Here is a 23,141-nt window from a genome sequence, read left to right on the forward strand (position 1 = left end):
TGAGGGGGAGGGGGGAGGGGGAGGGGGAGGGGAGGGGAGGGGAGGGGGAGAGGGAAGGGGAGGGGGAGAGGGAAGGGAGGGGGAGGGAAGGGGAGGGGGGAGGGAAGGGGGGAGGGGGAAGGGGGGAGGGGGAGGGGGAAGAGCAGGGGGAGGGGGGAGGGGAGGGGAGGGGGAGGGGAGGGGGAGGGAGGGGAGGGGAGGGAGGGGAGGGGAGGGGGAGAGGAGGGGAGGGGGGAAGAGGAGGGGGAGGGGGGGAAGAGGGGAGGAGGGGGAGGGGAGGGGGCGGGAGGGGGCGGGGGGAGGAGGGGGAGGGGGGAGAGGAGGGGGAGGGGGGAAGGGGAGGGGAGGGAGAGAGGAGGAGAGGGGGGAGAGGAGGGAGAGGGGAGATGGGAGAGTGGGGGGTGGTTTCCATTGATATGGGAGGAGGGTTGGAGGTTTTGGGAGGGTGCCAGCGGCTGCAGCCTGAGGCTGTGGGCGGGAGTTTCCGCTCGGAGTCACTGAATTGCGACCGGTCGGGTTTGTGGTGAATTCTGTGGCCGCAGATCGGGGACGTGAATGAGAGCAGTTGGTGAAGTGGGGCAAAGCGGAATGGGGTGAGTGCCGAGTCGGTCCGGGGGCGATGTGGGGAGGGGGGAGACAGACAGACAGACAGACAGACACTCTTTGTGCGGTGACTCTGGTTATTATTGAGCTGCGCTTTGTTTCAGCGGGGCCTCAGCCGCTGCTCTCACTTCCCCCATAGTTACATTGAGCTCAAACATTCCCGTTAAAATACTGGGATAGAAACAGGAGGAGGCCATTCAGCCCATCAAACTGTGCTGGATTTTTACTGGGATAGAAACAGGAGGAGGCCATTCAGCCCGTCAAGCTTGTGCTGTATTTTTATGGGATAGAAACAGGAAGAGGCCATTCAGCCCATCAAACCTGTGCTGGATTTTTACAGGGATAGAAACAGGAGGAGGACATTCAGCCCGTCAAGCTTGTGCTGGATTTTTACTGGGATAGAAACAGGATGAGGCCATTCAGCCCGTTAAGCCTGTGCTGGGTTTTTACTGGGATAGAAACAGGAGGAGGCCATTCAGCCCGTCAAGCTTGTGCTGTATTTTTATGGGATAGAACAGGAAGAGGCCATTAAGCCCATCAAACCTGTGCTGGATTTTTACAGGGATAGAAACAGGAGGAGGACATTCAGCCCGTCAAGCTTGTGCTGGATTTTTACTCGAGTTACCCCGTAGTTTCTAGATTTTAGATTTTTAGATTTTCATGTATTTACTCAATCAGAATCCTTCATCTCAGTCTAGAGATTCTGGGCAGTAAATGCTGGTCTTGCCAGTGATGCTCACACCACATGAACCAATAAAAAAATTGACCCTCAAGCCTACGGTGGCCAGCAGAAGAGACAAAGCAGCAAACACAGCGAGGGGACATGATCCAAGCCTCCCTTCACAAGCCCACAACTAATAATGAGTCTAATAGATTCATTTTAAGTGAAAAACATTGATGAGAACAGCAAACTGAATTGCAGTCTATTCCGGGCTAGTGATTCTTTTTTAGACTCCTGTATTTTGCAAAATTACTTTAGTTGCATGCCTCTTTAAATGATTCTTCCATCCTAACGCTAGAATACTGGACAGACCAGCTGAAAAGCAGATGGTCTGGCATAAAACCAGACAAATGGCCACCCTCTGCAAGCCTCAACAGCTCTTAGTGGGAGAGAGTAGGCCCTGTTTGGATCTGTAGCGAGTTCTTATTTCAAAGTGGTTTCACTCTCACACACACACAGGGGCTTAAATTGTGCCCTGTTTGGATAAAACATTGAGTGAATTACAGCTTTGAGGGTATGACATGGAGACGATTGCAGAGACACGGGCGGCACAGTGGCGCAGTGGTTAGCACCGCAGCCTCACAGCTCCAGGGACCCGGGTTCGATTCCGGGTACTGCCTGTGTGGAGTTTGCAAGTTCTCCCTGGTCTGCGTGGGTTTTCTCCGGGTGCTCCGGTTTCCTCCCACAAGCCAAAAGACTTGCAGGTTGATAGGTAAATTGGCCATTATAAATTGTCACCAGTATAGGTAGGTGGTAGGGAAATATAGGGACAGGTGGGGATGTTTGTTGGGAATATGGGATTAGTGTAGGATTAGTATAAATGGGTGGTTGATGTTCGGCACAGACTCGGTGGGCCGAAGGGCCTGTTTCAGTGCTGTATCTCTAATCTAAACATGGCTGCAAACTGGTCACGATTGACAGTTATATATTCCAGGTTATAATGTCTTTAAAAGGGTCAGGAAACTGGAAGAGGGGGAGAGGTGGTCTTATTGATGAAGGATATTATGACAACATTAGTAATGGAAGATATATGTAAGGAAAGTAATCAGCAGAGGCTCTATGGTTCTCTCCATTGGCATTTCTTTGCAGATTCAGATTTTGGGAAGGTTGTAATCATCGGTTGCAGGCTCGCTGGTGGTTAGTTAGGCCTATCCATGACCAGCATATTCTCCTACAGCGGGTACAAGTGAAGGTGTAGTCACTGCTGGGGGCAATTGGATCTATCCTTCTCCTCCTTTCTCTTTCATGCTGGTTCTTCGCTCAGTCTCAGAGGTTTCTGTTGCCCTCCTGATGTAGCATCTCCAGGCATCACGATCTATGGCCTGTGCTTCCCACTGACGATGGTCGATGTGGCACACAGAGAGAGACTTCTTTAGAGAGTCCTTGAAACATTTGCATGGGGCCCCTCTGTTCCATTTACCTGTGGTCAGCTCTCCATACAACACAATCTTGGGCAGGCGTCTGTCGTCCATCCGGGCAATGTGACCCACCCAACACAGTTGTCTTGCAGGAGGATGGCCTCGATGCTGCTGATGTTGGCTGTTTCCAGGACTTCACTGTTTGTGATGCGGTCCTGCCAGCGGATCTTGAGGATGCTGTGGAGGCAGCGCTGATGGAAGTGCTCTAGAAGGTGTACATGACGGCAGTATAGGACCCATGACTCAGTGCCATACAGAAGGGTGGTGAGGACTACGGCTTTGTACATTTTGAGTTTGGTCTGTGCTCTGAGGCTGTGGTTGCTCCACACACGTTTGTAGAGTCTACCAAATGTATTGTTTGCTTTTGACATCCTATTGTCCACTACCTTGTCGATGGTGGCATCAAACAAGATGGTTAGAATTGAGGATAGCACAGGACTTAATTCTGTAATGGGAGTTGTCTACAGGCCTCCTGATCACACCAATAATAACAATATATTAATTCATGGATTAGAGAGGTTTGTAGCAAAAGCAAAGTTGTTTGAAATGGAGGTTTTAATTTTCATAAAGATTGAGCTACATTGCTGCTCCCAATCAGAAAGGTAGTGAATTTCTTGAGTGCATTCAAGATCATTTTCTGGACCAATATATATTCTTGCACCAACAAGAGGGCAGGTCATACTAGATTCAGTAATATGTAATTAGCCAGGAAGAGTTAATAATGCTCAGCAAGGAAACATTTATCCAACACTGTTCATAATATGATCAAATTCAATATTAGGTTTGAAAAGGAGAAACTTAACACAAGTAAATAAGATTGTAGATTTTGGAAAGGTTAACTTTATCAGGATGAGACAGAGACTTACAGCTGCTAACTGATCAAAACAGTTAACAGGTAAAGGTACAGATGAACAGTGAGAGATGTTCAAAAGGAGTTCAGCTTAATACAGGATCAGCATATACTGCTAAAGGCAAGAGCTCCATCTACCTATTGCAACAGCTACAGTCGACAAAAGAGGTGAGAGATAAGATAAAACTAAAAGAAAGAGCATACATAAGTGCAAAGAATAATGTAGATCCAGTGGACTGGGAGAGACATAAAGAACAGCAAAGGAAGACAAAATTATCTGGTGAGAGGTGTAAATAGCATTATAAACTGAAACAATATTAACTAAGTTTTCAGGTAGTCCAGAGTAATGTGAGACCTTTAAACACAGAAGTGGCTACTTTTGCAAATGAAAAGCTGGAAATGGCAGATTTGTTGAACAATTACTTTGTGTCAGTCTTTACCGTACAGCAAGAACGGAATATACCTGACATTCCAGTGAAATTAATAATGTATCAAGGACTGCAACTGACTAAAGTTAACATAAGCAGGAAAACAGCTTTAGAAAAATAATGGCACCAACAAGAGTTTTAAAGGAAGTAGGTTAGGAAATTGCAGATTCCTCAGACAGAATTGTCCAAAGCTCTCTCAATTCAGGAATTGTCCCTTTAGATTATAAAATTGCAAATGTCACTTCATTATTTAAGAAAGGGAACAGAGAGAAATCAGTTAGTCTTGCATCTGTTGCAGGAATTTGTTGGTATATATAATTAAGGACAGAGTGACTGAGCATTACAAGAAATTAAGTTGATTTGAGAGAGTCAACATGGATTTATAAAAGTAGGTCATGTCTACCAGGACGAATCAAGTGTGAGCTGTAGCCCAGTGGGGAGCACTGTTCAATCCCACTCCAGAGAACTGAGCATAAAAATCAAAGCTGACACTCCAGTGCAGTACTGAGGGAGTGCTGCACTGTCGGAGGGTCGGTATGGAGGGAGTGCTACACTGTCGGAGGGTCAGTATGGAGGGAGTGCCGCACTGTCGGAGGGTCAGTACTGAGGGATTGCTGCAGTGTCGGAGGGTCAGTATTGAGTGAGTGCTGCACTGGCGGAGGGTCAGTATGGAGGGAGTGCTGCACTGGCGGAGGGTCAGTACTGAGGGAGTGCTGCACTGGCGGAGGGTCAGTATGGAGGGAGTGCTGCACTGGCGGAGGGTCAGTATGGAGGGAGTGCTGCACTGCAGGAGGGTCAGTACTGATGGAGTGCTGCACTGTCGGAGGGTCAGTACTGAGGGAGTGCTGCAGTGTCGGAGGGTCAGTACTGAGGGAGTGCTGCAGTGTCGGAGGGTCAGTACTGAGGGAGTGCTGCACTGGCGGAGGGTCAGTATGGAGGGAGTGCTGCACTGCAGGAGGGTCAGTACTGATGGAGTGCTGCACTGTCGGAGGGTCAGTACTGAGGGAGTGCTGCAGTGTCGGAGGGTCAGTATGGAGGGAGTGCTGCACTGGCGGAGGGTCAGTATGGAGGGAGTGCTGCACTGCAGGAGGGTCAGTACTGAGGGAGTGCTGCACTGTCGGAGGGTCTGTACTGAGGGAGTGCTGCAGTGTCGGAGGGTCAGTACTGAGGGAGTGCTGCACGCGGAGGGTCAGTATGGAGGGAGTGTTGCACTGCAGGAGGGTCAGTACTGATGGAGTGCTGCACTGCAGGAGGGTCAGTACTGATGGAGTGCTGCAGTGTCGGAGGGTCAGTACTGAGGGAGTGCTGCACTGGCGGAGGGTCAGTATGGAGGGAGTGCTGCACTGTCGGAGGGTCTGTACTGAGGGAGTGCTGCAGTGTCGGAGGGTCAGTACTGAGGGAGTGCTGCACGGGCGGAGGGTCAGTATGGAGGGAGTGCTGCAATGTCAGAGGGTCAGTACTGATGGAGTGCTGCACTGGCGGAGGGTCAGTATGGAGGGAGTGCTGCACTGGCGGAGGGTCAGTACTGATGGAGTGCCGCACTGGCGGAGGGTCAGTACTGAGGGAGTGCTGCACTGGCGGAGGGTCAGTACTGAGGGAGTGCTGCAGTGTCGGAGGGTCTGTACTGAGGGAGTGCCGCACTGTCGGAGGGTCTGTACTGAGGGAGTGCTGCAGTGTCGGAGGGTCTGTACTGAGGGAGTGCTGCAGTGTTGGAGGGTCAGTACTGAGGGAGTGCTGCAGTGTTGGAGGGGCAGGACTGAGGGAGTGCCGCACTGTTGGAGGGTCTGTACTGAGGGAGTGCTGCAGTGTCGGAGGGTCTGTACTGAGGGAGTGCCGCACTGTCGGAGGGTCTGTACTGAGGGAGTGCTGCAGTGTCGGAGGGTCTGTACTGAGGGAGTGCCGCACTGTCGGAGGGTCTGTACTGAGGGAGTGCTGCAGTGTCGGAGGGTCTGTACTGAGGGAGTGCCGCACTGTCGGAGGGTCTGTACTGAGGGAGTGCTGCAGTGTCGGAGGGTCAGTACTGAGGGTGTGCTGCAGTGTCGGAGGGGCAGGACTGAGGGAGTGCTGCAGTGTCGGATGGTCAGTACTGATGGAGTGCTGCAGTGTCGGAGGGTCAGTACTGAGGGAGTGCTGCACTGCAGGAGGGTCAGTACTGATGGAGTGCTGCACTGTCGGAGGGTCAGTATGGAGAGAGTGCTGCATTGGAGGAGGGTCAGTATGGAGGGAGTGCTGCACTGGCGGAGGGTCAGTATGGAGGGAGTGCTGCACTGCAGGAGGGTCAGTACTGAGGGAGTGCTGCACTGCAGGAGGGTCAGTATGGAGGGAGTGCTGCACTGGCGGAGGGTCAGTATGGAGGGAGTGCTGCACTGCAGGAGGGTCAGTACTGAGGGAGTGCCGCACTGTCGGAGGGTCAGTACTGAGGGAGTGCTGCACTGCAGGAGGGTCAGTACTGAGGGAGTGCTGCACTGGCGGAGGGTCAGTACGGAGGGAGTGCTGCACTGTCGGAGGGTCAGTACTGAGGGAGTGCTGCACTGCAGGAGGGTCTGTACTGAGGGAGTGCCGCACTGTCGGAGGGTTAGTACTGAAGGAGTGCTGCACTGCAGGAGGATCTGTACTGAGGGAGTGCCGCACTGTCGGAGGGTCTGTACTGAGGGAGTGCTGCACTGCAGGAGGGTCTGTACTGAGGGAGTGCCGCACTGTCGGAGGGTCTGTACTGAGGGAGTGCCGCACTGTCGGAGGGTCTGTACTGAGGGAGTGCCGCACTGTCGGAGGGTCTATACTGAGGGAGTGCCGCACTGTCGGAGGGTCTGTACTGAGGGAGTGCCGCACTGTCTTTTGGCGGCAATGTTAAACTGATGCCTTGTTTGCTGCCTCAAGTGGACATAAAAGATCCTTTGGTACTATTTCAACATATAGCAGGGGAGTTCTCCCCAGTGTCCTGGGCAATATTTATCCCTCAACTAATATCACCAAAAAAAGATTATCTGGTCATTCTTACGTTGCTGTTTGTGAGGGCTTGCAGTTTTGATTGCTGAATTGCCTACAATGTGACAGTGTCAACATATTGAAAGTACGTAATTAACTGTAAGGCACTTTGGGATGTCCTGAGGTCGTGAAGTACAATATACAAACACAATTCCTCCTAATTGAATTTTTTGAGGAACAAACTGTATTAGACAGGGGAATGCCTATGAATGTAGTTTATATGGACTTTCAGAGGAATTTGATAAGTTTTCACATCAGCAACTGTTGACTAAAATTAAAGCTCATGGAATTGAAGGCAAATGATTTATCTGGTTGGGTGATAGAAGACAGAGAGTAGAGATAGTGGGTCTGCACTGAAATTGGAAGGAAGTGACTCGTGGTCTCCCACAAGGATCTGTGCTGGGGCATCAACTATTCATTATCATCGAGAGCCATATATCCAAGTTTGCCAATGAGATAAAAATTAGTGGGGTAGTCGGCAGGAGCATAAAATGACAAAGACACATGGATCGATTAAATGAGTAGACAAAAATGTGACAAATTGATTTCTATGTAGGTAAGTGTGAGGTCATCCATTTTAGACCAAAAAGTATTGATCCGTTTATTATTTGAAAGGTGAAAAGTTAGGAATAGTGGGGAGCTGAAGAGAGTTAGGTGTTGATGTACACTAATCACCAAAATATAGTAGATACAAAAAATGATGAATATGAAGGAGAAGAAGTTTTGCGACAGTTGTACAAAGCTCTGGATAGACCACATCTAGAATACTCTGTACATTTCTGGGAACTGCAACTTATCAAGGATATATTGACCTTGGCAGGAGTTTAGCACAGATTCCCTGCAATGTTATCAGAATTCCAGAAATTAGATTATGAGGAGAGGTTGCATAAACTAGGTTTGTATTCCCTTGCATATAGAAGGTTAAGGATTGATTTGATTGCACTTTTAGTATTTTGAAAGGAATTGATAGGTAAATAGCAAGAAACACTTTCTGCTGGTTGTTGGGGGAGGATCTGGGACAGGGGACATAACCTTGGAATCAAAGTCAGGACATAGAGGAGAGAAGTTAGGAAACATTTCTTCATGTAAAGGGTGGCAGAAGTGTGGAACTCTCTCCCATGGAAAGCAGTAGATACTGAGGCTCAGTTAATCATTTAAAATCTGATATCCATAGATTTTTGCTCTGCAAAGGTATCAATGGATGTGGAGTCAAGGTTGGCTGGAATATACAAAATCTTGTGGGGCCTGGATAGTGAAGGTGAAGGGTCTATTCACCTTAGCAGAGAGGTCAGTGACTAGGGTGCATAGATTATAAGTGATTGGTAAAAAAATTAGTGGAGAGATGAGGAAAGACTTTTTCACCCAGAGGATGGTGGGGTCTGGAACTCACTGCCTGAAAGGGTAGTAGAGGCAGAAACCCTCAACTCATTCAAAAGAATATGCACCTCAAGTGCCGTAATCTGCAGGGCTACGGACCAAATGCTGGAAAGTCGGATTAGAATAGGTCAATCATTTTTCGGCCGGCACAGACACGATGGGCCAAGTGGCCTCTTTCTCTGCCTTAAACTTTCACTGATTCTGTGATTCTAAGGTAAGTGGCTGGAGTTAGGATACAGATAAACCGTGATCTTATTGAATGGTGGAACACAGCCGAGGAGCTGAATCGTCTCCTCCTGTTCTCTGAATAGTCTCTTATCTTTATCATATCCCTGTATAAATGTGACTCTCACTTGCTGGTTTAATTTGTGCCCTGTTTGGTCCGGCTTCTTGTACAGCAACGTTTAAATGATGAAATATTTGATTCCGGTTGTTAATTCCTCTCCCAGCGCACTGTCTGCATCTTCTGGTGTTCAAACATCTTGTTTCTAATCACTTCTCACTCTCTTCCTTGGCAGATGCTTCTGGTTGTTCGTGCTGTGCCTCTTTTCTCCAGGTGGAGCAAATGTCACTGAACTGGCCGGGATGTTCGGGCAGATTCAGTCTCCCAATTACCCGGAAGGTTACCCGAGTGATTTAGACGTGACCTGGAATATCACGGTGCCCACTGGATTCCGAATCAAACTCTACTTCATGCACTTTGATCTGGAGCCCTCCTACCTCTGTGAATATGACTATGTGAAGGTGAGATGGAAACACACACTATTCCCAGATCAGCTGATATTCTTTATCTTCCTGATCGCTGTGTCTGTGTCTCGGCAAACAATGCAATTTTTATAACTGCCCTAGACAACTGCAAGGAGAACTTTAAAACTCATCAAATGTCAATTCACACATTGGCGCACCCTCGCAGGTGAGGGTGATTGTCTTCCGTGAGTCTGAATATACTTCAGTAATAAATTGATCAGTCCCTGACACTAACAAACACCCAAACAATGCAGAATCAATAATAACCTCTAAAAGAGAAGTTTTTTTTACTTTTTTCGTGGGTTGTGAGCATTGCGGTCTAGCTCATCCCTAATTGCCCTTGAGAAGGTGGTGGTGAGCTGCCTTCTTGAACCACTGCAGTCCACTTGGTGTGGGTACAACCACAGTGCTGTTAGGAAGGATGTTCCAGTGAATAATAATTTAATAGGATTTTGGGAAAGTTGTGGGGGAGATATGGGAGTGAGTGGATAGCTGTTTCAGAGAGAGAGCAGAGGGGCAATGAGCTGAATGGCCTCTTTTTTTGTTTGTGAAATTCTCTGAATCGATGGATTACGGAAGGAAGCCCACTTTCCTCTGCGAGAGATGCCTGTGTTCTATTCCAGAAAGCCAATTGGGGAAGGATAGAACTGGAGCCAATCTTTACAGAATTACAAATTACAAGCATACACCTCCTAATGCAACCAGTACAGTTTAAATCTGTGTCTATTTTTTTTAGAGCCATTTAGATGGGAGCAGAAAGTTGCAAAGAGACATTGATAGATTAATTGAGTGGGCAAAACTTTGACAAATGGAATTGAATGTGGGGAAGTGTGAGGTCATCCACTTTGGACCTAGAAAAGATAAATCCAAGTATTTTCTAAATGGTGAGAAGCTGGGAATTGTGGATGAACAGAGCGATTTATGGGTCCATGAACAGGAATCACTGAAAGCTGGTGGACAGCTACAAAAAAAATCAGTAAGTTTATTGGATTGGGAACATAAGAACAGGAGTGGGCCATTCAGCCCCTTGAATATATTCTGCAATTCAGAGGGCTCAAAGCTGATCGAGATCTTAACCCCATCCACTGGCCTTGGCTCCATATCCCAAAATACCCTTGGCTAGCAAAAGTCTATCGACCTCCATTTGAAAATGGAGCTAGCATCTACTGCTTTTATGGGAGACAGTTCCACACATCTACCACCCTTTGTAAGAAAGAAAAGAAAAAGAAAGACTTGCATTTCTATAGCATGGTTCACAACCTCAGGACATCCCAAAGTGCTTTACAGCCAATGAAGTAGTTTTGAAATGTAGTCACTGTTATAATGGCAGCTAGTTTGCACACAGAAGCAATGTGATAATGACCAGTTAATCTATCTTTGTGTGAAGAAATGTTACCTAATTCTCTCTGAATGGTCTGACTCTGATCTTAAGGTTATATCCCCTTGCCCTAGACTCCCCCAGCAGAAAAGCTTTCTTTCTCTACCATATCAATTCCTTTCAAAATCCTTTCTCAATCATATCATCCCTTAACCTTCTATATTCTAGGGAATACATGCCTCATGTGTAATCTCCCTTCAGAATGTAACTCTTGGAGCCCTGGGAACATTTTGGTGAATCCGCACTGCACTCTTTATGAGGCGTGGTGCCCAGTACTGTACATGGTGCTCCAGATCAGGTCTTACCCAGGGCTTTGTAGAAAAAAAATCCTCTTTTATATTCTAACTCTAGTTATAAAAGCTAACATCCTATTAGCCGTTTTGGCCATTTTGCTTAATGTTGGCCTATATCTCAAGGGGCTGGAATACAAAAGATAGCAGGTTATGCTACAGAGCCTTGGTTATACCCCTTCGAGTAACTGCATTCAGTTCTGGGCACTGCATCTCAGGAAGGATATATTGGTGTTAGAGAGATTGCTGTGCATGTTCACCAGAATGACGCTGGGGCTTAGAAGGTTTAATGTTTTGGACAGGTTGCATAGACAAGACTTGTATTCCTCTGAATATAGATTAAGGGGTGATCTAATTGAGGTGTTTAATGGAGTTAAGATACAGATCAGCCATGATCTAATTGAATAGTGGAACAGATTTGAGGGGTTGAATGGCCTCCTCATGTTCTTTGACTCTAACTGTCCTCTGAAGTGGTCTAAGAATAATTCAGTTCAAGAAGAAGGCAAACCAGCACCACCTTAAGGCGTCTAGGGATGCAGATAAATGTCAGCCTTGCCAGGGACACCCACATCCTCACAATGAATAATAAAAATATCCAAATCATTGATGTAGACAGTGAAGAGAAGTGGCCCCAGAACAGAACCCGGTGGGGCACTGCTATCTACTTTCAACTCCTCCGAGAAACTGCCCGAAACTCCTACTCTCGGTTTGTTATCCTCTCCTTAATTCTATACCCCTTAATCCTCTCCAGTGCTTCCTCCCAGGTGAGACCTTGTCAGGTACTTTTCTAAAGTCCATGTACTCCACATCCACCGCATTTCCCCATTGACCGTGTTTCACCTCCTCGGCTGTGCTCCTGCAGTAAGTAATGGAAAGGTTAAAGAATCTTTGAATAAGTCACCAACTCCATGGTCTCTCCAGGAGTTGGAAAGTTTCTTCCTCTTCGAGGTCCTGGAGTCAGGGGCAGGATGGCCAGGGTTCCTGGAGCCTGTAAGAAGAGTGAACAAGACCCATGTTTGACTGAATATCCAGTACAAGCCAAGATGAACATCAAAGGGTGAGGACAACATCAAATCGCATTTTTATAGCACTTTTAATCCCAAAGCCACTCCCTGGTGTGCAGCAAGGTTAGACTCAGACCAAAGAAGTTGCATCATTCCAAGCAGAAGGGCCACCCGCGCATCAACACGAGCAGAATTTCTCACCCACAGCTGTTACAAAAATTTCTAAATTCACTTGTAGCAGCCCTTCAAAACACTCCCACAGGGGATGCTGAGACCAAGTGGGCCCACATCAGAGACGCCATCTATGAGTCAGCTTTGACCACCTACGGCAAAAGTGCGAAGAGAAATGCAGACTGGTTTCAATCTCATAATGAAGAGCTGGAACCTGTCATAGCCGCTAAGCGCATTGCACTTTTGAACTACAAGAAAGCCCCCAGCGATTTAACATCTGCAGCACTTAAAGCAGCCAGAAGTACTGCACAAAGAACAGCTAGGCGTTGCGCAAACGACTACTGGCAACACCTATGCAGCCATATTCAGCTGGCCTCAGACACCGGAAACATCAGAGGAATGTATGATGGCATGAAGAGAGCTCTTGGGCCAACCATCAAGAAGATCACCCCCCTCAAATCTAAATCGGGGGACACAATCACTGACCAACACAAACAGATGGACCGCTGGGTTGAGCACTACCTAGAACTGTACTCCAGGGAGAATGCTGTCACTGAGACTGCCCTCAATGCAGCCCAGCCTCTACCAGTCATGGATGAGCTGGACATACAGCCAACCAAATCGGAACTCAGTGATGCCATTGATTCCCTAGCCAGCGGAAAAGCCCCTGGGAAGGACAGCATTACCCCTGAAATAATCAAGAGTGCCAAGCCTGCTATACTCTCAGCACTACATGAACTGCTATGCCTGTGCTGGGACGAGGGAGCAGTACCCCAGGACATGCGCGATGCCAACATCATCACCCTCTATAAAAACAAAGGTGACCGCGGTGACTGCAACAACTACCGTGGAATCTCCCTGCTCAGCATAGTGGGGAAAGTCTTTGCTCGAGTCGCTCTGAACAGGCTCCAGAAGCTGGCCGAGCGCGTCTACCCTGAGGCACAGTGTGGCTTTCGTGCAGAGAGATCGACTATTGACATGCTGTTCTCCCTTCGTCAGATACAGGAGAAATGCCGTGAACAACAGATGCCCCTCTACATTGCTTTCATTGATCTCACCAAAGCCTTTGACCTCGTCAGCAGACGTGGTCTCTTCAGACTACTAGAAAAGATCGGATGTCCACCAAAGCTACTAAGTATCATCACCTCATTCCATGACAATATGAAAGGCACAATTCAACATGGTGGCTCCTCATCAGAGCCCTTTCCTATCCTGAGTGGTGTGAAACAGGGCTGTGTTCTCGCACCCACACTTTTTGGGATTTTCTTCTCCCTGCTGCTTTCACATGCGTTCAAATCCTCTGAAGAAGGAATTTTCCTCCACACAAGATCAGGGGGCAGGTTGTTCAACCTTGCCCGTCTAAGAGCGAAGTCCAAAGTACGGAAAGTCCTCATCAGAGAACTCCTCTTTGCTGACGATGCTGCTTTAACATCTCACACTGAAGAATGCCTGCAGAGTCTCATCGACAGGTTTGCGTCTGCCTGCAATGAATTTGGCCTAACCATCAGCCTCAAGAAAACGAACATCATGGGGCAGGATGTCAGAAATGCTCCATCCATCAATATTGGCGACCACGCTCTGGAAGTGGTTCAAGAGTTCACCTACCTAGGCTCAACTATCACCAGTAACCTGTCTCTAGATGCAGAAATCAACAAGCGCATGGGTAAGGCTTCCACTGCTATGTTCAGACTGGCCAAGAGAGTGTGGGAAAATGGCGCACTGACACGGAACACAAAAGTCCGAGTGTATCAGGCCTGTGTCCTCAGTACCTTGCTCTACGGCAGCGAGGCCTGGACAACGTATGCCAGCCAAGAGCGACGTCTCAATTCATTCCATCTTCGCTGCCTTCGGAGAATATTTGGCATCAGGTGGCAGGACTATATCTCCAACACAGAAGTCCTTGAAGCGGCCAACATCCCCAGCTTATACACACTACTGAGTCAGCGGCGCTTGAGATGGCTTGGCCATGTGAGCCGCATGGAAGATGGCAGGATCCCCAAAGACACATTGTACAGCGAGCTCGCCACTGGTATCAGACCCACCGGCCGTCCATGTCTCCGTTATAAAGACGTCTGCAAACGCGACATGAAATCGTGTGACATTGATCACAAGTCGTGGGAGTCAGTTGCCAGCATTCGCCAGAGCTGGCGGGCAGCCATAAAGACAGGGCTAAATTGTGGCGAGTCGAAGAGACTTAGTAGTTGGCAGGAAAAAAGACAGAGGCGCAAGGGGAGAGCCAACTGTGCAACAGCCCCAACAAACAAATTTCTCTGCAGCACCTGTGGAAGAGCCTGTCACTCCAGAATTGGCCTTTATAGCCACTCCAGGCGCTGCTTCACAAACCACTGACCACCTCCAGGCGCGTATCCATTGTCTCTCGAGATAAGGAGGCCCAAAAGAAATCCCAAAGTGCTTTCGGAGTGATTCTAAAACAAAAATTGACACTGAGCCACATAAGGCGATATTCGGGCAGAGACCAAATGTTTGGTCAGAGGGGTAGGTTTTAAACATCTTAAAGGAGGAAAGGTGGAGAGGTTCAGACAGGGAATTCCAGAGCTTAGGGCCCTGGCAACTGAAGGCACGGACACCAATGACAGAGTGATTAAAATCGGGGGTACATAAGAGGCCAGAAATGGAGAAGTGTAGATATCTTGGAGAGTCGTGGGGCTGGAGGAGATGACAGAGATAGGGAGGGGCAAGACGTGAAAATAAGAATGAGAATTTTAAAATTGAGGTGTTGCCAATGTAGGTTAATGAACACTGGGGATGGGTGATGGGCGAGTTAGGATCTGGGCAGCAGAGATGGGACCCTAGCTGCAGTAAGCAGCAATAACTTTGCACGGAGGGAAGAAGCAGTGTCCCCACTTCTGGTGGAGCTGTGGTGAGGAACAGAATTTCAGCTGAGAACTGGCAGGCGTGAAGAAAAAACCACCAATGCCACTCTCAGAGGAAGTGCATCCCACGTGTAAGACCTTGAAGATATTTTATTCCATTCAATACGAATAAAACAAAAACAGCAAAGGCTGGAATGAAAGCAGGTCAATGAAGGAGAGATTCTGGAATATTCCAGCCCCCTTGGGATGAGCGATTCCGTTGAAAGTGAGATTTCTCCCTCTGATTCAGGACTGAGGTACCCACTCTGCACCTCCGGTACTTTCAGATTTACACTTGATTCATAAGGATTTTGGTAAATATCAAACTCAGAAATAAAAGTTCACAGGAAACACTCTATAATTCATGAAATCTGTGCCTGTGAACTGGCTCTGGTTTGTTCAATTAATCCATTGATCAGCTTTAGTCTGTAAAAGCTTTATAAAGAACATTCTTTACTTACTGTGAAATCTAGTTTCTAGTTATCATAATGCACCTGGAAATAGAATTAGCAGAATTGACATCTGAAACTGATTAACGTACCAGCATCAAGATTCAGGCAATTATCTGCTCTCATTAATATTGGGAACTTGTCTTGTCTTCAGATTTTCTTCACTTTAAGTTTCCTGGAGATAGACGTGTGATCTTTGAATTATTTGGATATTGATATGCTGTTTAACCTCTGGTGGTTCATGTAGCAGTCTGACTATCAGATCTGTTTATAGAACTGCGGGTTCCCACACAGGGAGCTTCTCCCCATCACAGAGGCTCCATTCTAACAAGAATTAACATGCAACCAGGATTAATGCTTAAAAATCATTTTGGCAATTTCAGTCGAGTGTTGTTTAACAATGTTGGTGAACTGGTTAGTGCCGTTGACCTTGTTAGGATTAAGTTGCAAAGTGTTTCGCAGTCCAATAGTGTGCAGAGTGTGAATAAGAAAGAACATGTATTTATAGAGTGGCTTTTACAGTCTCAGGATATCCCAAATATGTAAACACTTTCCCATCAAACACTCCCAGGCCAGGTACAGTACGGGGTTAGATACAGAGTAAAGCTCCCTCTACACTGTCCCATCAAACACTCCCAGGACAGGTACAGCACTGGGGTTAGATGCAGAGTAAAGCTCCCTCCACACTGTCCCCATCAAACACTCCCAGGACAGGTACAGCACTGGGGTTAGATACAGAGTAAAGCTCCCTCTACACTGTCCCATCAAACACTCCCAGGACAGGTACAGCACGGGGTTAGATACAGAGTAAAGCTCACTCTACACTGTCCCCATCAAACACTCCCAGGACAGGTACAGCACGGGGTTAGATACAGAGTAAAGCTCCCTCTACACTGTCCCCATCAAACACTCCCAGGACAGGTACAGCACGGGGTTAGATACAGAGTAAAGCTCCCTCCACACTGTCCCCATCAAACACTCCCAGGACAGGTACAGTACGGGGGTAGATACAGAGTAAAGCTCCCTCTACACTGTCCCCCATCAAACACTCCCAGGACAGGTACAGCACGGGGTTAGATACAGAGTGAAGCTCACTCCACACTGTCCCCATCAAACACTCCCAGGACAGGTACAGTACGGGGGTAGATACAGAGTGAAGCTCACTCTACACTGTCCCCCATCAAACACTCCCAGGACAGGTACAGCACGGGGTTAGATACAGAGTGAAGCTCACTCCACACTGTCCCCATCAAACACTCCCAGGACAGGTACAGTACGGGGGTAGATACAGAGTGAAGCTCACTCTACACTGTCCCCCATCAAACACTCCCAGGACAGGTACAGCACGGGGTTAGATACAGAGTGAAGCTCACTCTACACTGTCCCCATCAAACACTCCCAGGACAGGTACAGCACGGGGTTGGCTGCTGGCTAATTGGAGGTGCTGAGTGCATCAACGAGGTGCAGCTGACTGTTGCTGTGTGCAGAGGCTGGAGGCTGTGTGACTGCTACAACAGGGAGAGACTGAGACTGAAACTAAGGATTTCCATCTGTCTTTTTGTGAGAAGAAAGTAGGAAACTAGAAGAACTGATAGCTCTTGTGAGTTTGGGTTTTGTAGCCCTTTCATTGATTGTTGTGGGGAGGGGGAAAGGAAGAGACCGGAAGACTTTGGGTGGTTGTTTGTTTGAACAGGGAGCTCCTGTGTTTTAACAGCATTGAATGGGAGCTCCCTCCCCACCCCAACGAGCTAGCCTGGGATAGCTGGAGCTGCCCAGATGTAGAGACTTTCTCTGAACTGTGTAAACCACATCGGAAGCAGAGTGTGTCTGGGCAGCTAAAGCATGTTCGTAAGAACTGCCCCAACATCCCGGCCGCCAGCTCCACCTCGGCAGCCCAAGGTGGTTCCACAGCACCTCCTCCCACTCCCCCCACACATCCAACAGTCGGTTCCGGGGGCTGTGGTTTTCACAGCCTTCGGCGTGGTGGGGAGTGTCCGTCCGAGTGGAAGGAAGACGCGGAGAAAAAAGAAACATCAAGAGGCGCGTCCCCTGGACACTTTGACACAACCCGAGCCTGAGCTCAGCCCAAAGCCCATTCCCACGGAATCCACCTGTCCCAGGGCTGGGCTCAGGCCCAGGGTGATTAAAAAGAACAAAAAGGAGGGTGCGGAGGCCTCTGATGACATGGAGGTCTCTGAGCCTCCGCGCCCTAGTGGGAAAAAGAGGAGAAGGCACCCCTCCGCCGAGGTAACAAGGGGCCCTGAGGTGCAGGGTCCATCTGTTGGAGGGGAGCTGTCTCCTCTTTCGGGTCCTCAGGTTCCCCTTAGCACCACCACCAACATCAAGGCTGCAAAGTCTGGGCAGGAGCTCCCTATTCCTCAGGATGGAGGGGAGGGGGAGACACCTGTACATGTGGCCCCTCCGGGGGAAGCCAGTGGAGCCCTGCTTGTGGTGGGGGAGCCTGGGGACGCCGCCCATTCTGCCACTGCCACTGGGTCGGGCGCCCTGAGTAGAGGGGAGGGCGGTGCCCCAAAGGGTCGGCCCTCCCACCCGGAGTCCACCACCAACCAGGAGACACCCGACCCGGTTATAACTGAGAATGCTGCCCCATCTGCTGGGCCTGTGGGTGCTGGCGGAGCGGGAGATGGCCTCCTCTCTCCGCCTCCGGTCTCACCTCCGGCTGGATTTCCGGAGTCGGAAACTTCTGTCTCCCCTAGACCACTCATTGGCCTGGGGACGGAGGTGGAGGGGGGGTCCTGAACTGCTGGCGCCCACAGGCTCCAGTTTCACAGTAGAACCCAGAGAGGACTCCTCCGCCATCGATCCTGGGCGTGGGATCGTGACAGAGGCGGGATCAGCTGGCGCGGCCGGGACGTCCGCCCCACAGTGTGTGGTGGATGTGTCGGCCGCTGACAGTGACGACCCGGAGGAGGATGGGGATTCGGTGTGGGGCACGGAGGATGATGTTGATTCTATTGCCAGTGAGGTGGTGGAGTCCCTCGTGCTTCCCACCGAATCTCCTCTCATCCCCACGGCGGAACTCTGGGATTTCCTCGCGGCTTGCAGGGGTTGCCGCGATAAAGTTCAGCTGGCTCTCGGCCATTGGTCGAATCTGGCGCTGATCATCCAGTCCGTCCGTGCCGCCCTTAAGATAGCGGGCAAGCGCGCGGACGTGAAACTGGTTGAGAGGCGCCGTTTTAATGTGTTCCTCAATGGGTTGCTGGGGGAATAGAAGGCCAGGTGCACTTCCACTCCCTCCTCACAGTGAGCTGTTGGTGACGGGTTTTACGTACCTTTGACATGAAGATAACCATAGCCAGCCTCAACATCAACGGCATCAGAGGGGCTCACCGCAGATTTCACAATCTCTCAGTCCTTAGGGAAGGGAGATACGCGGTGAGCTTTCTGCAGGAAACCCACACCGTTCCGGGAGACGAAGCCACCTGGCTCCTGGAGTGGCAGGGTGGGGTCTACATGAGTCACCTCACCCCTATTTCTAGTGGGGTGGCTATCTTGTTGGCCCCGACTTTTCAGCCGGAGATCTTGGGGGTCAAGGAGCTAGTGCCGGGCCGCTTGCTCCACCTCGCCGTTCGCCTGGGTAGCGTGCCGCTCCACTTTGTGGACGTGTACGCGCCCAGGCCCGGCGCTTTGCAAGCGCGCTTCTTTGAAGAAGTGTCCGCTCTCTTGAGCTCCATCGATAGCGGCGAGTGCATCATCCTCGGGGGGGATTTTAACTGCACCCTCGAGGTGGGGGATCGCTCCGGTCCCCAGCGCGGCCAAGCGTCGGTGGAGAAGTTGAGGGGACTGATCAGCTCCCTTAACTTGGTGGACGTCTGGCGGAATCTCCATCCCGACTCCAGCGCCTTCACGTGGAGGTCTGGAGGAGGGGGGTCGCGAATCGACCGCCTCTACATTTCGCAGGCGTACGTCTCCCGCGTTTCGGCGGCCTCCATGCGGCTGGTGCCGTGCTCGGACCACCGCCTGGTGTGGGTGGAGTTCACTCCGCTCCGCACGCGGGCGGGGTCTGCGTACTGGCACTTTAACAACCGGCTGCTGGAGGACGTGCGATTTCGGGACTCGTTCTGTCGATTCTGGGCCGACTGGAGAAGGAAGCAGGGGGGCTTCCCCTCCTTGAGGCTATGGTGGGATGTGGGCAAGACTCACATCCGCGTCTTCTGTCAGGAGTACGCGAAGGGGTCGACCAAGAGGCGGGAAGCCGAGGTCGGGCGCCTTGAGAGGGAGGTGCTCGACTTGGAATCCCGCCTCGGTCATGCCGTCGCGGACCCGGCCCTGTGGCAGGCGTACAAAGAGAAGAAGGGAGGGACCTGCAGCTCATAGGGTCCCGAGGCGCGTACATGAGGTCGCGGATCCAGATCCTGGAAGATTTGGACCGCGCCTCACCCTTCTTCTACTCGCTGGAAAAATGGCGGGGTGTCCCTAAGCAGCTCGTCGAGCTGCTGGCCGACGACGGATCATCCATCACGGATCCGGAGGGATTGGGCCTCCTGGTCCGTACTTATTACAGTGCATTGTTCTCTCCGGATCCGTCCAGCGAGGATGCACGCAGAGTTTTGTGGGAGGACCTGCTGCAGGTCAGCCCGGAGGGCGCCGAAGGACTGGAGGCTCCGCTCACGTTGGCGGAGCTGACTGGCGCCCTCCACCAGCTCTCAAGGGGCAAATCCCCAGGGCTGGATGGGTTGACCGTGGAGTTCCTCAGGGCGTTCTGGGACGTCTTGGGGGACGATTACGCGCGGGTCCTGGGGGAAAGCATGGCGACCAGGGAGATGCCCCTCTCTTGGCGCAGGGCGGTCATCGTCCTGCTGCCGAAGAGGGGCGATCTCCGCCTGCTTAAAAACTGGCGTCCGGTCTCCCTCCTCAGCACGGATTATAAGATCTTTGCCCGGGCTATGTCTACCCGTCTGGGCTCCGTGCTGGCCCACATGATCCACTCCGACCAGTCCTACACGGTCCCGGGCCGGTCCATCCAGGACAACATCCACCTGGTCCGGGACCTGATCCATCTTTCCCAGAGGACTGGTCAGTCGGTCGCCTTTCTCTCCCTCGATCAGAAGGCGTTCGACAGGGTGGATCACGAATACCTTTTCGGGACTTTGAGCGCTTTCGGACTCGGGCCGCATTTCGTGGCCCGGGTCCGACTTTTATACGCCGCCGCAGAGTGTCGAGTTAAGGTTAACGGGTCCTTGACGGCGCCTCTTCGCTTTGGGAGAGGAGTGCGTCAGGGATGCCCCATGTCCGGCCAATTGTATACCATCTGCGTGGAGCCCTTCCTGTGCCTGCTTTGCAGGAGGTTGACGGGATTGGCTCTGCGCGAGCCGGCCATGCGGGTTGTCCTCTCGGCTTACGCCGACGACGTGCTCCTCGCTGTCACAGATCCCGTTGATTTGCGGAGGATGCGCGACTGCCAGCAGACTTTTTCTGCCGCGTCCTCCGCGAGGATCAATTGGGAGAAATGTTCCGGACACCTGGTGGGTCAGTGGCGGGTGGACCCCCTGCCGGAGGAGATGACACCTTTTGCGTGGAGCACCACGCACCTCCTTTATCTGGGAGTCCACCTTTGCCCCGCTGAGGAAGCCTGGCCGGCAAACTGGCAGGAGTTGGAGGCGAAAGTCACCGCTCGGCTGGGGCGCTGGACAGGACTGCTCCGAGTGCTTTCCTACAGGGGCCGAGCGTTGGTCATAAACAAACTGGTGGCCTCCATGTTGTGGTACCGGTTGGTCACTTTGGCCCCGCCCCCTGTATTCACCAACAAGATGCAGAAGAAACTCGTCGATTTCTTCTGGGGCAAGAGGAAACACTGGGTCTCTGCCGCGGTCCTGAGTCTCCCGATTGAGGAGGGCGGCCAGTCGCTGGTGTGCGTCCACACCCAGGCTGTGACTCTCCGCCTTCGGACCCTGCAGAGATACCTGTACGTCGAGCGTCCTCCCAGATGGTGTGTGCTGGCGACGTTCTTTTTCCGCCAGTGTCACTGCCTTCAAGACGACACGCAGCTCCCGGTGGAGTCCGTTATTCGCGCCTCTCTGAGGGAATTGCCTGTCTTTTACCGGGAACTATTCCGAGTCTGGAACATGGTCGCCTCCAGTCAGGGCGATCCCCCGCCGGCGGAGGAGAGCGCCTCCGCTGTCCAGGAGGCCGACTCCGGGGACTGTCCGGCGGGTGGAGGAGTAGCCGAAACCCCTGGGACGCCCGTCACTGCGGGTGGCGAGGGGGCTCGGGAGTGCGGAGCGATCCCGGCCGAGCTGAGCCCCGCTCGGCCGGAACTGCTCATCGGACCCAGGCCCCAAAACCCTCCTCGGGAGCCGGTCCCGCACAACCCGAGCCGCTTCTCGGAAATGCCCTCCGTGCCATTCCAATCGGCGCGGAGGAGTTTCCTGTACGGGTTGCTCCTGCACACTCTCCACTTCCTCGCCCTCGTCAGCCGGCTGGACACGCCCTGGCGGTCCGCGTTACCATCTGGCGGCGAGGGGATACCCCGATGGAGGTCTCTCTACGCGGGAGTCTTCCCCCTTTACACCGGGGACCTGGGGTGGAGGGTGTTGCACAGAGCAGTCCCGTGCAATAGACTTTTAAGTAGGTTCACGGACTCCCAGGCCGCCTGTACTTTCTGCGGCCTGGACGAGTCCGTGTTCCACATATATACGGAGTGTGCGAGGTTGCAGCCCCTATTTGAGTATCTGAAGGGGCTGCTCCTCAAGTTCTGGCTGCACTTCAGTCCCACGCTCCTGATCTTTGGGCACCCGGTGCGGAGGGGCTTGGGCCGGGAGGAGGATCTCCTCGTCGGTCTGCTCCTGGGCTTGGCCAAGGTGGCAAATCACAGGTCCAGGCTGCGGGCCGTCGGGGGGTCCGTCCTCCCCGATTGCCTGCCCCTCTTCCGCGGTTACGTTCGCGCCCGGGTGTCCCTGGAGAAGGAGCATGCGGTGTCCGCCGGTACGCTTGAGGCCTTCCGTGACCGGTGGGCACCGCAGGGACTGGAGTGCATCGTCGACGCCGAGAATGGCATTTTAATTTGAGTTTTGTTTATTTATCTGGTTTTAATAAAGTTATTTTAAAACTGTAAATATGTATATAAAGGGGGCCTGAGGAATAAAGGCCACCTCGATGTGAAAATATAAAAGGGGCCTGGGGTATAAAGGCCACCTTATATAAAAAACGGGGTTAGATACAGAGTAAACCTCCCTCTACACTGTTCCCCATCAAACACTCCCAGGACAGGTACAGTATGGGGTTGGATCATATTGCATGGCGGAGCAGGCTCGAGGGGCTGAGGGGTCTCCTCCTGCTCCTATTTCCTATGTTATGTTTTTAACGACAGTCTGAGTGACAGCCATTCTTTGATCCCTGTTTAGAAACCAAACTGCCAGAATGTATTGACTGGAAAGTTCTAAATCAAAGTAAATAATTAGCAAAGTCCACCCAAGTATTTTGCTACTGTAAATATTAGCAGTTCCAGATCCCTTTGTTTATGTTACTGTGAACTGATGGAACTCAACACAGTTCCCACATTCCGAATAATCAGTGAAAAACCTCTCGGATAAACAAAGCAGGATTGATGACTGGAGCTGATTGGCTGATGTCCCAGCGGCTGTTTCTAATCATCTTACAGACATTCACCTCTGTGATATCAGCGGCCTGAGGCTCGAGGTGCAAATTCACAGCCTTACCCCAAACTTATCTCCCCATTCCTCATTACTGTCCAACATTCCCCACCCCCACCAACCCTCACTCAGACCCAGCCTCCTTCCCCCCCCTCACTCAGACCCAGCCTCCTCCCCCACCCCCTCACTCAGACCCAGCCTCCTCCCCCACCCCCTCACTCAGACCCAGCCTCC

General features: G+C 51.1%; 1 protein-coding gene across 10 annotated transcripts in view; it reads left to right on the forward strand.

The window, feature by feature from the left end:
* The first annotated feature begins 481 nt into the window (after positions 1–481).
* Positions 482–23,141, forward strand: part of masp1 (MBL associated serine protease 1) — a 354,556-nt gene continuing 331,896 nt past the window's right edge. For all 10 annotated transcript variants that reach the window (XR_010976007.1, XR_010976006.1, XM_068042858.1 and 7 more), the window contains exons 1-2: positions 482–593; positions 8,901–9,126. Coding sequence is in view for 8 of the 10 variants with exons in the window: in XM_068042858.1 (XP_067898959.1) it covers positions 556–593; positions 8,901–9,126 (264 nt within the window). In the remaining 2 variants the exon portion in view is untranslated. The remainder of the gene's footprint in view (positions 594–8,900; positions 9,127–23,141) is intronic.

This window comes from Heterodontus francisci, chromosome 11 (genome assembly GCF_036365525.1).
Source record: "Heterodontus francisci isolate sHetFra1 chromosome 11, sHetFra1.hap1, whole genome shotgun sequence".
NCBI classification, from domain to species: domain Eukaryota; kingdom Metazoa; phylum Chordata; class Chondrichthyes; order Heterodontiformes; family Heterodontidae; genus Heterodontus; species Heterodontus francisci.